Here is a 12100-nt window from a genome sequence, read left to right as displayed (position 1 = left end):
GTGTGTGTGTGTGTGTGTGTGTGTGTGTGTGTGTGTGTGTGTGCACATTATGTGGATACATGAAACAATAAACCATGGTGTGACTGGTTATGCTCAAGCGGAGTATACTGCCTGGACATGTATTTTTAAAGGTCAACTGATACTAAAGCATAAGACTAACAGGTACATTACACTACAGACTACACAGGTACATTACACTACATAACAAACATTAACAAACAAACATATGCATGATTTAAATATTTTGCTAATTATTTATTTCTGAATGCTCATGAATTCTCATTCTCTATTTATTTCTCATGAATTTTCCCTCATGAATTGATGCAGAAAAGGCACAAATTGGTGAAGGGAAATTCACCAAAACCAAAAAAATTTACCAGACCAGCCTTTAATATGTCTGATTTCTCATTAGAACTGTAATGAAAATTCTGCTTTGAGTTCTTCTGATTCAAAGTTGTTTTTGAAGTAAGACATATAAGAAAAGGATAGGGAAGGAAAGGAAACAAAGATAGGGCGAGTGGGGAGAAATAAAAAATGCTATAAAAATATAAAAGTAATTTATACATGACAATGATATTCCTAAATAAGTTCAGGCCATGCAGGAAGTCAGATTAATTAAATCATGGGTATTACAGTCACATAAGTCACAAGTTGAAATATTGATAACTGTGCATATTCAACCGACTGACATTACCTTTTCACCAGCTTTTTCAGCTTTGGTGCTTTGACTGTCTTCCTGTGCTTTCTGCGGCTGCTGAGTCACAGGCTCAGCTTCTGAGTTGGCTTCCTCAGTCTTTGCCGCTGGTTCTGCTTCTGTTTCTGATTCAGGCTCCTGCTCGGGCTCAGGCTCGGGCTCCTGCTCGGGCTCGGCCTCAGGCTCCGGCTCAGAGGTCTTAACTGGTTCAGGACTTGGAGGTGGCGAGGGGGAGGTCCGCTGTGGTTCTGCTTCCTCCTTTGGCTCTAGATTTTTTTTTAAATTGAAGATTTCATGATATTCACATATTAGAATACACAACAATGTTGATGATGCAGATATCATTAATATACATTCGTGTATAACATCTATTTACTTTGATTGTGTGATTCTTTTCAACAACAATCTTATCTGCAATCTTGTTCAAGTGAACAATGCTCTAAATCCAAAAGAAATAAAAAAGACTGCGACAGTGTGCAATGGTGGGCGTCTGCTCTCTGTCCTAATCTCTACCTGGTTCTGTGGTGATAGGTTCCTCAGTCTCCTCAGCAGCGCTCTGTTCTTTTCTGCAGAACAAGACAGGGAACAAAACAATTTATGTATAAGGCTGTCCGGCATTGAGGGACCCCACACTGAGCCCACTCAGTTGGGTCAGCGCAACTCGGTCCATTAAATGACGGTTGCTTATATAAAGAGTACCGCAGTTGGGATAAAAATGTTGGTAATTCTAGCGAAAAGCTACACTTATACATAATTTATACACTTCAAGCTATTTTGGAAAGTAAACATTTACAAACACAGACAGTCATTTTCCAAAGTAATGAGACATGACTAATTAGAGTCTATTGCTTGGACTCATCCAACCTTGTTTGCACCCTCTGAAAATATTTGACTGTATTTGGACAGGTTGAAAACACATTTAAGTGGTTTGAGTGTAAACACGAAAACTGGATGTGGGTCACGTTATACAGATGATAATGGCTATGCAATAAGGACATAACATGAAAATTATTCATATCAGATTTTCTTTATTTTTAGCACTACGTTTTTGCAGTATGGAGCACACATGTATGTTTCCACACATTTAGATAGCATGTGACATGTTGAATTATTAATGCCTCAGCCATAGATGTGGTAACAATGACTCTTTATTTTAAAGCACTTATGATGATTAGGCTATATGATGGTTCTTTATTCTTTACTGAAGTACCAACGAAAGACATGGAAACACAAAACCCAGGTTACAGACTGTCACACTTTTCACTTAATACTGACAAATGTAGAAGCATTAACTTTACTCAGTGTTAGCTAGTTGTTAGCATAAAACGACTAACTTGTTGACTACCTGTTGCTAACAGACACGCTTATAACGCGATTTATCTGTTTACATCCAGACAGTAACAAAGTAAGGGTTAAATTTGAGGTCAAACGCATTCATTTCATAACATATATTAGTCCACTGCGTAATAAGGATGTTACCAGAAGATACTCACTTTCTCTGTCAATGTTCACGTGCATTAATCGTTAATAGTCCCGACAGAAAATGCCCACGAGCATCCAGTCACGACAAGTAACACGAGCTCGGCTGCAGGCTCGTTTAAACCAGATCAGGAGATTTTAGAAATTTTAGAAAAACAACCGTGAAAATGTTCCATAACATCTCCGTCCATCATTTTCCCTGCGTCTCCAGACGTGAAACAGCAGCAGCAGCAGCAGCAGGTGCGCGCTGTTACCGGGGGAACCGTTGAGAGGGGAGGGCGCGTGTGGGGGGTAGGAGGTCGGCTGTTGCCAGGGGAAGCTGTGGTTGCTATGGCATGGTGAGTGTGATGCTGAGGCAGCGCGCGGCGAAGATCACATAACGAGAACCCACGGGATTTAGGACCTGACAGCCAAATGAAACCACTGTGCTGGATCAGCATGAGACTGGGAACTGAATTCATATGACTGGCAGTGGAACTGGGCATACTGGGCATACTGGGGTCTACAGTGGTGGAAAGTGACCATAACTGTACATAAGTACCTTAATATAATTTCAGGTATTGGCACTTCCACTTAGAGCTTCTTACATTTCTCAATGTCATGCTACTTTACAGCCTATTCTATTCCACAACATTTCAGAGTATTGTACTTTTTACTTCACCACTGTAATCTGATTGAGTTAAATCTGATTACTTTGCATGTTCAGATTTAACAAAGAAAACACCATCTTGTTACAGACAGGGGCATCATAGTGTGGGCAAAAGTGGGACTGATTACCCAGGGCCCCAGTGGGAGGGAGGACCTCGAAAAGCCTGGAATGAAAAGTTTGTCTGCATTTTTTATGTGGCAGTAATTAGTGCCACAGCTAAATTAAAACTGGCGGAATAATCTGTTGAAAGGCTGAACTTTCTATAAAAAAAAATGAAATATCTGAAGCTATGAGGCCGCTCTCACCCTTTTAAAGCGCAAAATGGTTTAGTCCGCCCCTGCACTAAGATTCCTCTCTAAAAAGTCATGCTGTTCAAATATCAACGTACGCTGCCATGTCTTTACTCAAGAAAGGGAAATCTGGGTTCCAAAAGAGAAAGAGAAAGAAAGCATTTTTTGAAAAAACAAGAGTGACATGGACCCAGAGATAAATGCCAGGGAGTATGGGGGGATGCATAAGGCCCAGAATCTGGTGCTACGCCCCTGTCTTCCAACATTGAATTTCTGCTATATCTTCATCCGGTCAACAGGCTGCTGAAGACACTGACAAGAGGTGGAAATTTCCTCAGTATAGTGTGTGAGTTTAGCGCTCTGTTTCTAAAATACCATTGATATAAACACCCTTATAAGTGCAATCTAATAGGCACAACATAAGAGCAGTATGACACAATCGAAGTTAAAGACTATATAAGTTTAAGGTTCTATAAGGACTACAGCCTCCATGTTTGCATTCTTACCCTGTGAAATTATTTTGGTCCACTTCGCTCTCCTCTTCCTGTGGCACTGGCAGCCTGGTCGCAGTGAACAGTAAGTGTCACAGCACGTCACAAGGATGCTCCCATTGCCAAAATGCACAAATACAGAAATACAAACACTAATTGAGCACAAGTTCTTACTCGATTTCAGGCTCCTCATCCAGGAGTTCTTGACTCCCCAGTGAGAGTTTGATGGACTGTCCCTCACTGGCCATCTGTCTAATGGCCATCTCAGCTGTCTGCCTGGCCACCTCTTCAGCCATACGGGCCATCTCCATGCGCTCCTGCAGCAGACTAAAGAGTGACGGGAAACACTGATGTGATCGTGCTGTGTGGTAAATGGTAGTAGTAGTATATGGTAAAAGAAATTTTGGATATGACACGAATTGTCTTTCTTATTGCAGGAACTTTAGATTCCACATCAGACTTAACACCAAACCAAGTTCATTTAGCCTTAGCACGGTTTCTATCACTGTGTGGAGCTGTAGGTCTTCATCTACATAACAAAGGGGCATTTACATCTGACTGCAGCTCTGACCACCTCCAGTCTTCTGTTCTCTCTGTCCTCTCTTACCGTTCCTCCATGGTAGCCAAAGCCACACCTTCCGCCTCCTTCTTGATGTTTTCAATGAATGGCGTCCAGCGGCCCGTCTGAGTCTCAGCATCTTCTAGACTTTTTGTCCCACTCTGTGACGGCTCTGGCTCTGGGCTGGCACATGTCTGAGTTTCCATTGCATTGGACTGCGCCTGCTGCGTCAGTTCCTGCTTTTGGCTGACTGTCGGTGATGGTGGGGTCAGTGATGTGGATGGTGCTACAGCTTTGGACTGCAGTTGTTTCTGCTGGCTTTCGTTGTCTGAGTCCACGTCTTCTAGTACCATGTCAGGTTTGAGTTTGAATGAAGCTATGAGAGGGTGACAGGCATGTGTAAGACTTGTGTGTGAGAAGACACGTGGTTGAGAGTGGACATGTTGGTGATGGAGTTGGTTTTGGGTTTGGATACATGAAAACAGTGTACACACAATACAAGTTGGATTTGATCTTACGTCAGAATGAATATATATACAGTACATACTATACAGGGTTTCGGGCAGGACTATTTACACTACAGGTATACAGGTTTACTCAAGTGTCTACACGCTCTATCACCTGTGCATGAATGTATGGACATAATGGAAGATGTTATTAATAAGACCACCACATAAATAATTCCACTGAATCTTTATTACTCCCGTAATATCCTTACATTACAGCATGTAACTGCAGCATGTACTCTACCACCGTCTTTGTATAATAGTCAACATATTTTCAATAAGAGCGAGTATGGTTCTTTGAAATCAAGTCAAACCTTCTGAAACAATATAACATCACTTCCCCAGGCCACAGTTCACAGTTCAAGGCCGGAGTAATCTATCAAGTGGATCAAAATAGACCTACGCTTACATTTGTGTTGTGCAACTTCAATTAAACCTGTGGAAATGAAATGTATCAGGACCAAAACTGAACTCAATAATTACCAGATTCTTATGGAGTGAAATAACCAGTTGTTACAATTTCCTCTAAATATAAAGTATAAATACAGATATAGTTTGAACTTTGTCCACAAATAACACAATCATAAATGAACATAGCTGCCATTTAATTATTATTTCCAGATTTTGTGAATTGTGAAAGGAAGATTAGACATCTCAAGCTGAAATTCTTCTAAACAGAAATGCTTTTGCATTTAAATTAATGACAAGCATATCGTGATTTTTATCACCTATTGCTCTTTTCCTGGATATGAAAATGGCATCATGAATATAAAGTGTGCATTGCCATAAGTTAAAGCACGGTAAGGAAACATCAAAATGTTCAATCTGCAATCTTTTGTGAATGAAACCTACAGTTGTTTCAGATAAATGGCATTTACTAAATGTTTCTGTGTGAAACACACGATGTGCAAAATTCACATTACAAACACAGAAGACAAAAACTCATCTAAGTAGCTATAGAATATACAGTACATATTTTAGTTATGTCTTAGTGCATACACTTTAAGAATACATTCATATAAAACTGTATTGAGTACAGTAAGGTGAGTTGAATATATCTTTATATTCTTGTAGTATTTTACAGCTGCCTAGTTTCTGTACTGAGCTGCATGCTGCACAGCACCTGTAGCTTGCCCAACAGTACAATATGTCTATTGGTATCTGTCTGTCTGTGTGTGTGGGAATCAGAGCGTCCCCCAGTTGTCTCCTCCTGCTGTTTAAGGGGCTCGCAGCGCCTTCCCCCCTGAAACAGATGGAGAAGAGGCACTGAGTTAGGCTCCGACCGTCCGACCAAAACACCTCTTCAAAAACTATGGGGGGAAAAACAAGAGGGTGCTTCAACAGAAAACACATTTACGATACTTTCCAAATATTACACAGATCCCCAGGAGTTACTCAAAGGGAGAAATGAGTGGTGTATTTCACCAGTGAAATAATGACTTGAATAAAAAGCACCCCATGTTATTAAAGAGATGTTTTCTGCTAGCTGTAGGCATCAACCTCCAGTGACTAAAGAAACACTATGTGATATAGATCCACTTGATTGAACTGTGAATTGTGGCATTGGGGAACAGTGATACTGGCAACAACATGGCAAGCAAATGGTTTTCTATGATTACAGGAAAGTATAATTAAGTGAATAAAACTTAAACCCACCTTTCTGTAGAACTTGAGCTGCATTCTGAGGGAAAAAAACATTGCATTGGAAAAAAGAAATTGCACAAGTTGAATTGCTATCAGATCTAGAAATAATAGAGTGACAATACATGGCAGAAAAGAAAGGTGGTAAGAAAAGGTTCATGAGGTGAAAGACGAGAAGACAAGAAGGAAGAAAGACAGATTTATTTATTCTCTAAAGTCACCTCAGTTTCATCTTTAGGTGGAACGACAGGCTGAGGCAACTTCAGACCCAGACCTGACACGAACCAGCCAACCACACTGTCGGGAGATAAACACATTAACAGTTAGTGTAAGTGTTGTTAGACACTTTACACACACATTATACATTTTACTGTTTGCATTGAAGTGTAATTTTAGCTTTTATATTGTCTTGTAGAAAGAGAGGGATTTAGAAAGTTCAGTGGTAGACTGAACCATACCCGGAGGCCTTGCTGTCAGTATCCAGTGAGATTCCACTGAGAGATTCAGGTGGTGGAGAAAAAACTAGAGACGGAGGACGACATGAAGTTCAGTGGACAATACACATGCCCAGTGGTGTGCACTGGGAGAAATGTACTTTATTGTGTATGTGTGTTAGAGAGGGAGAAAGATTGTGTAGTTACTTTTATCCAGGGAAGAGCGGTTGGACTTGTTTGATGGTTCTGTAGGTACGGCACCAGGGGGCAGTATCACTGGCTGAGGGACAATCTGCTTTATCCAATTCACCATGCTGCAGCAGACAAAGAGAAATGTCAGCTCCTCACATGTTTATAGCTCTTAAAACTGTGTGTGTGTGTGTGTCCTTGATATAGTTTGGAAATGTCAGATGCTGTTGGTGGGTAAAAGTTCAGCTTCACTCGCTGTGAATGTGTAGTAAGAGGTGGTTTACACTCACTTGGGAGGAAACTGAGTGGCTTGCTCTACCTCCTCCTCATCCTCTGACAAGATTTCCACCACAGGGATGTGTGGGAGGGGATCAAAATCTGGACAGACAGACAGATCAGACAGCAGAGATCAGCTCAGCGGACAGGATTAACGATATTTGATCATTAATTCACTTTTGTTTAAAAAGGAAAAACTTATAGACAAATAATCAAGAGACATACCTGGCATTGTTGCTACTTCATAGACCTAGGAAAAAAGGGATAAAAATAGTCAACCCGATTTTCTTACATTATTCTTAAAGCACATTAGGGTTTTTTATTATGAATAAATAAATAATTAAGATAATGATCAGTGTGAGTGCCACAGAGGTTAATGGTGGTCTGTTATCTGATTGTACAGACAGAATAAGCCACGTGTATCTCCCCATACAAGCCCCTGGGGTGGGCTACAATGGTGCTCAGTAGAGCAATAAACCTTATGTACCACATGGGCCCCTTTTATGTCCGTACCCACAGCGCAGCACGTGGACTAAAAGCTCTGCCATGGAGTTGAAATCCATTATTTTTCTACCAGATTTATCTTTAATTTAAATATTTCAATATATACCTTTTGGCTCTATGACATAAAAATGTCTGGATCATGTGTTTCCTGCAGAAATCACAGAATATTACAAACATTTTATCTAATTTGTTGTGAGGAGTTGTCTAGATGTTTATCAGTGCAGCAGTGAGACCTCCAGGTAAGAAGGTTGTCACATGAACAGACCTGTTTTAAGGCAGTGAAGTTAATGAAGAGGGGTTTAATCTGGCTCAACCCCCTGTAGATTCCTTTATAAGCCTAATCCTTACACATGATTAGTCTCATAAGCCTGTGGGACAGTATTAAGTTGTTTGAGTCAAGTGTCGCTCAGTTCAAAGACGTAGATTTCCTTGATGTTGGTTGGCTGAATTACTTATTAGAGTTGTTGCTCCTCAATGTTTCAGCATCATAGGAATATTTTAAGGCACTAATTCTGTACCAGTATGGATGTAGTTAAGATGTTGTTGTGTTGTCACCTCAGTGTGTTCTTCCTCGTTGTTAGTCTCTTTGTACTTCTCGTCAGGCTGAGGCAACACCTTGGTCAGACCCTGAGCGACCCAGCCCATCACTTTAGACCTGGGAGGGAATATTAATTGAATTAACTTTTGAACAATGTATTTAGCAATAAAAAATTAACTCTGATCTGATCATACTGCACCTTTCTCCATCTTCTCCTGGCTGGTGGATGGTAAAGAAAGAAACAGAGAAGTGAGAGGGCACATGCCAAAATAGACTTTTGTGTTATGTGCAGACAACTGAATAAATGTTGCTGTATCCCACATTAGGTGAGTCTGTGTGCTCCATATTGTAGTTTTATCAAAACATGATCACCTTTGCGTAAGGTGTCTACTTCACTTTGAAGGAGAAGTGTTTAAGAAGGACATGTCGGGCTGACATCTGGCATTTGATAAAAGCCAAATATTGGCCATTTTGTCCCATCAGTTTTTCAGTCTGACCCTTAACTAACAAACATAGATTAAGTTCTCATAAAACAATAAGTAGAAAACCTGATGTCAGTCTGAGTGGGCTATCTATACGTAAACATCTACATACTCACCCTGGAATCAGAGCCGAGTCGAGGGGAGCCAGAAGGTTGAGGCAGGGCGCTGACAAACCCATTAGACAGCCAGCCTAAAACTCCAGTTTGGGCCTGGCTGTGAAGGAGGTGCTAAGATGTCAGTATGTTTACACACACACACACACACACACACACACACACACACTTGACATCTAGATTAACTAGCAGACAGAGAGGTCTACCTGTCCTCTGAATTCTCGTCTGTGTTTTTCTGTGAACTCTTCCCTGTGGGTTGAGCAGAGGTCTTAGCAGCGTCATCTGTCCCAGGAGCTTCAGGGAGTTGGGGGACCACTTTCACCACCCAGTTAAACATCCTGTTGAACACACACACAGACACACAGAGTCAGCCCCTCAAAAGCCCTTCATCAAACATTAATGATAATGCTGCTGATAATGATAATTCATAATAACTCTTTAATAATGCCTTTATTAAAGCAGCCACTTAATCTGTCAAACAGAGAGCTCTTCACCGGAGCTAATGAGGTCTGATGATGATGAAGGACGTTCACCTGCCTCTTCTTTGCTTTTATGCTGGGGAACATTTTCGGCCCATTCTGAAATTTCTCTCTCTAAAGTCTTGACCATTTTTTTCACATGAATCATAAAGCTGTCTTTAGTTTCTCATCAGAAACTTTTACAATGTTATATGGTGCCTGGAATATGAATTAGAAGATATTTGGTTATACATTAGTCAGGGAAAAATTGGGATCTTCTATAAATGAAAAAATTAGTTTGAAAGGTGCAGTGTAGACTGGCCTTTCCAATCTGCAAATTAACCCAGAGAAGAGACAGAGATCAAGAACCTGAATCAAAATTCAGACAGGACTAAAAGGTGAAGAGGCAGAGGTTAACACAGGGAGTAGTGCACCATAAGCTGCTTTACTAACAGGCTCCACGGGTGACAGAGGGTTAAATTAGGCGGAGAGGGTGAAATCAGTCACAAATTTACATGAGGAGGAAAATTGAACTGGCCCAGCGCACTGATTCAAGATGGAGATTGACAGAGCCAGCAGGAGTGCCACTTGTCTGACTTAATCTCAAATTGTGTGCATTATCCACTGTGACAGTTTATCAACCTGTAGAGATAATCCACTTCAGCAACGGGGAAAAGAGCCACTGAACCTGCAAGATGTCCTGCTAACTGACCAAAGCAGACAGGTCAAGGGCAACCAGGATGGCTGTCGAAGAAATGTTTCATTTATCATTACCACAGACTTCCCCAGGGCATCAAGTGAAGTCTACAACACACACCTACTGTATGTTCTGAGCGAAGAGGATATTGAAGAGAAGCCTCAAATAATTTAGTGCCCTGCAATCCATGCTTCTGTCTGCCCATCATACACCTTATTTCATATACAACTAATTTAGAAAGCAAACCAGAAATGTCACAGTGTCTTCTCTCTAATGATACACCACTTTATTCTTGCATCTACACTAGATTTTTTACATGTCTGTTGGAGCTATATGTGCACTCAAGATATGACATTGCTCTAGCATAAATGAAAAAGTGATGGCCTTGAAGAAGTTACACAGCTCTTAGAGTTCCAACATTTTCTAGCCATGGGTTTGGTTATCTGTGATGAATCTGTTCACAGGAAATCCACATGCAAGGCTTCTTTACAGAGCTGTTTGACCTGTTGTTGTGATCCCAGTGTGTGATTCCTGACACACTGTCCCAATCAGCAGAGATCAGAGGGGCCTCTTTCCTGGGCTGATCTCTAATTCGTAGCATTGGATTAAAAAGTGCGGCTTGGTCCCCAAACTAAGCCTTCCTTATTGCTTAAAGGCCTGGATCAACTCCTGACATACGTCCTCATCACATGAGATCATTCTCAGTCATCGAAAGAGCATAAATCAGAGGAGGGCACCTTGATGATATAATTCTTTGTCTACTGATTGTGTTTGTAATTTGGTCCTCACATAAGTCAGAGTCAGAGTCAGAGTCAGAGAAAAATAAGACCTGGCCGTACAGTTTTACAAAAGCAAGTCAGAAGCTATAAGTAAACACATCACATCAACATTTCTGCTCATATAAACACTATCTCTGCAGCACCCACTGTCTCTTAATCAACACAAAGATCATTACAATGTGTGCCTCAAATCAGCACTCAGGTATTCATTTTACCACTCAAGTAATCTATGTGTTAAATCATGTATTTTCCTACCTCTGTACAGAATAGCAAAGGCTCGTTTTTCTTACCTGTGTGTCTACAGGTGGTTCTGCATGCCGGTGGCGTAGAGATCCAGCACAGCCAGCAAAGGTCTGCTGGGATTTCCACAGTGGCTGCCTGGGACTAACGGGATTACCCAGCACCACCTGAAGGTCAGGGCACAATCCTAGACCGTGAGCCATCGCAGATTAACGGCAGAGAAACGTATCGCCAGGACCTCATCCCTGTAACCTATAAACTGTTATCACCCCACCACCAGGAAGACAGCAACAAGCATCAAGTGGTGACTCCCACTTCACATAACCCCAGACTGCAGGGATTTGAAATAGAAAGTGCAACTCTTCCCTCCAGTTACAGACTGCAACCATTCAGACATACTGCAAGGAGCAAGCCAAATATTTGTAGCATTGCTATTTGGATTATAAATTTTATATTCAATGTGTTACATTCCGCTTCACTGCCAAAGAAAGGAGCTATTTGTGATGTATACTGTCTCAAACACAAGATAATTTGTTTTACTATATGCACAATGCACTTGTTGGATATGTGGCAGCTAGAATCCCCCACACCTTGTCATCTCTGTTCCCTCTTATCTCCCATCCCATCCTAATTATAGTTTTATCCCCAAGTGACGCAGGGGCACTTGCAGACAGGCCAGCAATGAGCTATAAACCTTTTGACTAAATAACAGTCAGGAGGAGACAGGGGGAGGTAAAGCTTATTAGTTTGTCTCAGGTCAGGGCTCTGGTGATGTACTTCTGGCTTGGATCTACAACTGTATGAAGACCATACCTTTATAAGAAATGGCTATAAAAAGCTTTTCTTCTACTTGTGTGTAATGCAGCCATCCACATCTCAAGTATGGCCTTAGAAGCTTAACAGCAGAGGTGGAAACAAAGTTGGTCTATTGTAGCTCTCTGAACCGTCTCTGGTGGAAAGTAATTAAGTAGCTGCAATTACTTACGTAGCCACTGTAGGCTAAATACAATTTTGAGGTACTTCACTTGAGTAGCCTAGTTCAGTTTCCAGCTACTGTAAATTTCTACTTTACTATAATGTT

The 12100-nt window shown here is 41.1% G+C and overlaps 2 protein-coding genes across 2 annotated transcripts in view; both read right to left on the bottom strand.

Annotated features, from left to right (window-relative positions):
* LOC126408096 (cyclic nucleotide-gated cation channel beta-1-like) overlaps positions 1–4515 on the bottom strand; it is an 18506-nt gene extending 13991 nt beyond the window's left edge. The window contains exons 1-5 of the mRNA XM_050073466.1: positions 4211–4515; positions 3778–3930; positions 3619–3672; positions 1208–1260; positions 695–960 (exon numbers count right to left, since the gene is read on the bottom strand). Of these exons, the coding sequence (XP_049929423.1) occupies positions 695–960; positions 1208–1260; positions 3619–3672; positions 3778–3930; positions 4211–4515 (831 nt within the window). The remainder of the gene's footprint in view (positions 1–694; positions 961–1207; positions 1261–3618; positions 3673–3777; positions 3931–4210) is intronic.
* Positions 4516–4860: 345 nt separating this feature from the next.
* LOC126407598 (uncharacterized) lies at positions 4861–11165 on the bottom strand. Its single transcript, XM_050072639.1, has 12 exons — positions 11070–11165; positions 9052–9183; positions 8849–8945; positions 8450–8469; positions 8268–8367; positions 7434–7458; positions 7223–7310; positions 6951–7057; positions 6768–6831; positions 6531–6606; positions 6325–6349; positions 4861–5911 (listed from the first exon to the last, which is right to left on the bottom strand). Exons 2-12 carry the CDS (start codon positions 9180–9182, stop codon positions 5886–5888), a joined length of 759 nt encoding a protein of 252 aa, XP_049928596.1. The 5' UTR covers position 9183; positions 11070–11165; the 3' UTR covers positions 4861–5885.
* Positions 11166–12100: the final 935 nt, after the last annotated feature.

The sequence above is a fragment of the Epinephelus moara genome, chromosome 20, assembly GCF_006386435.1.
Source record: "Epinephelus moara isolate mb chromosome 20, YSFRI_EMoa_1.0, whole genome shotgun sequence".
Classification (NCBI taxonomy): Eukaryota; Metazoa; Chordata; class Actinopteri; order Perciformes; family Serranidae; genus Epinephelus; species Epinephelus moara.
This window is presented reverse-complemented; position numbering and strand designations above follow the sequence as displayed.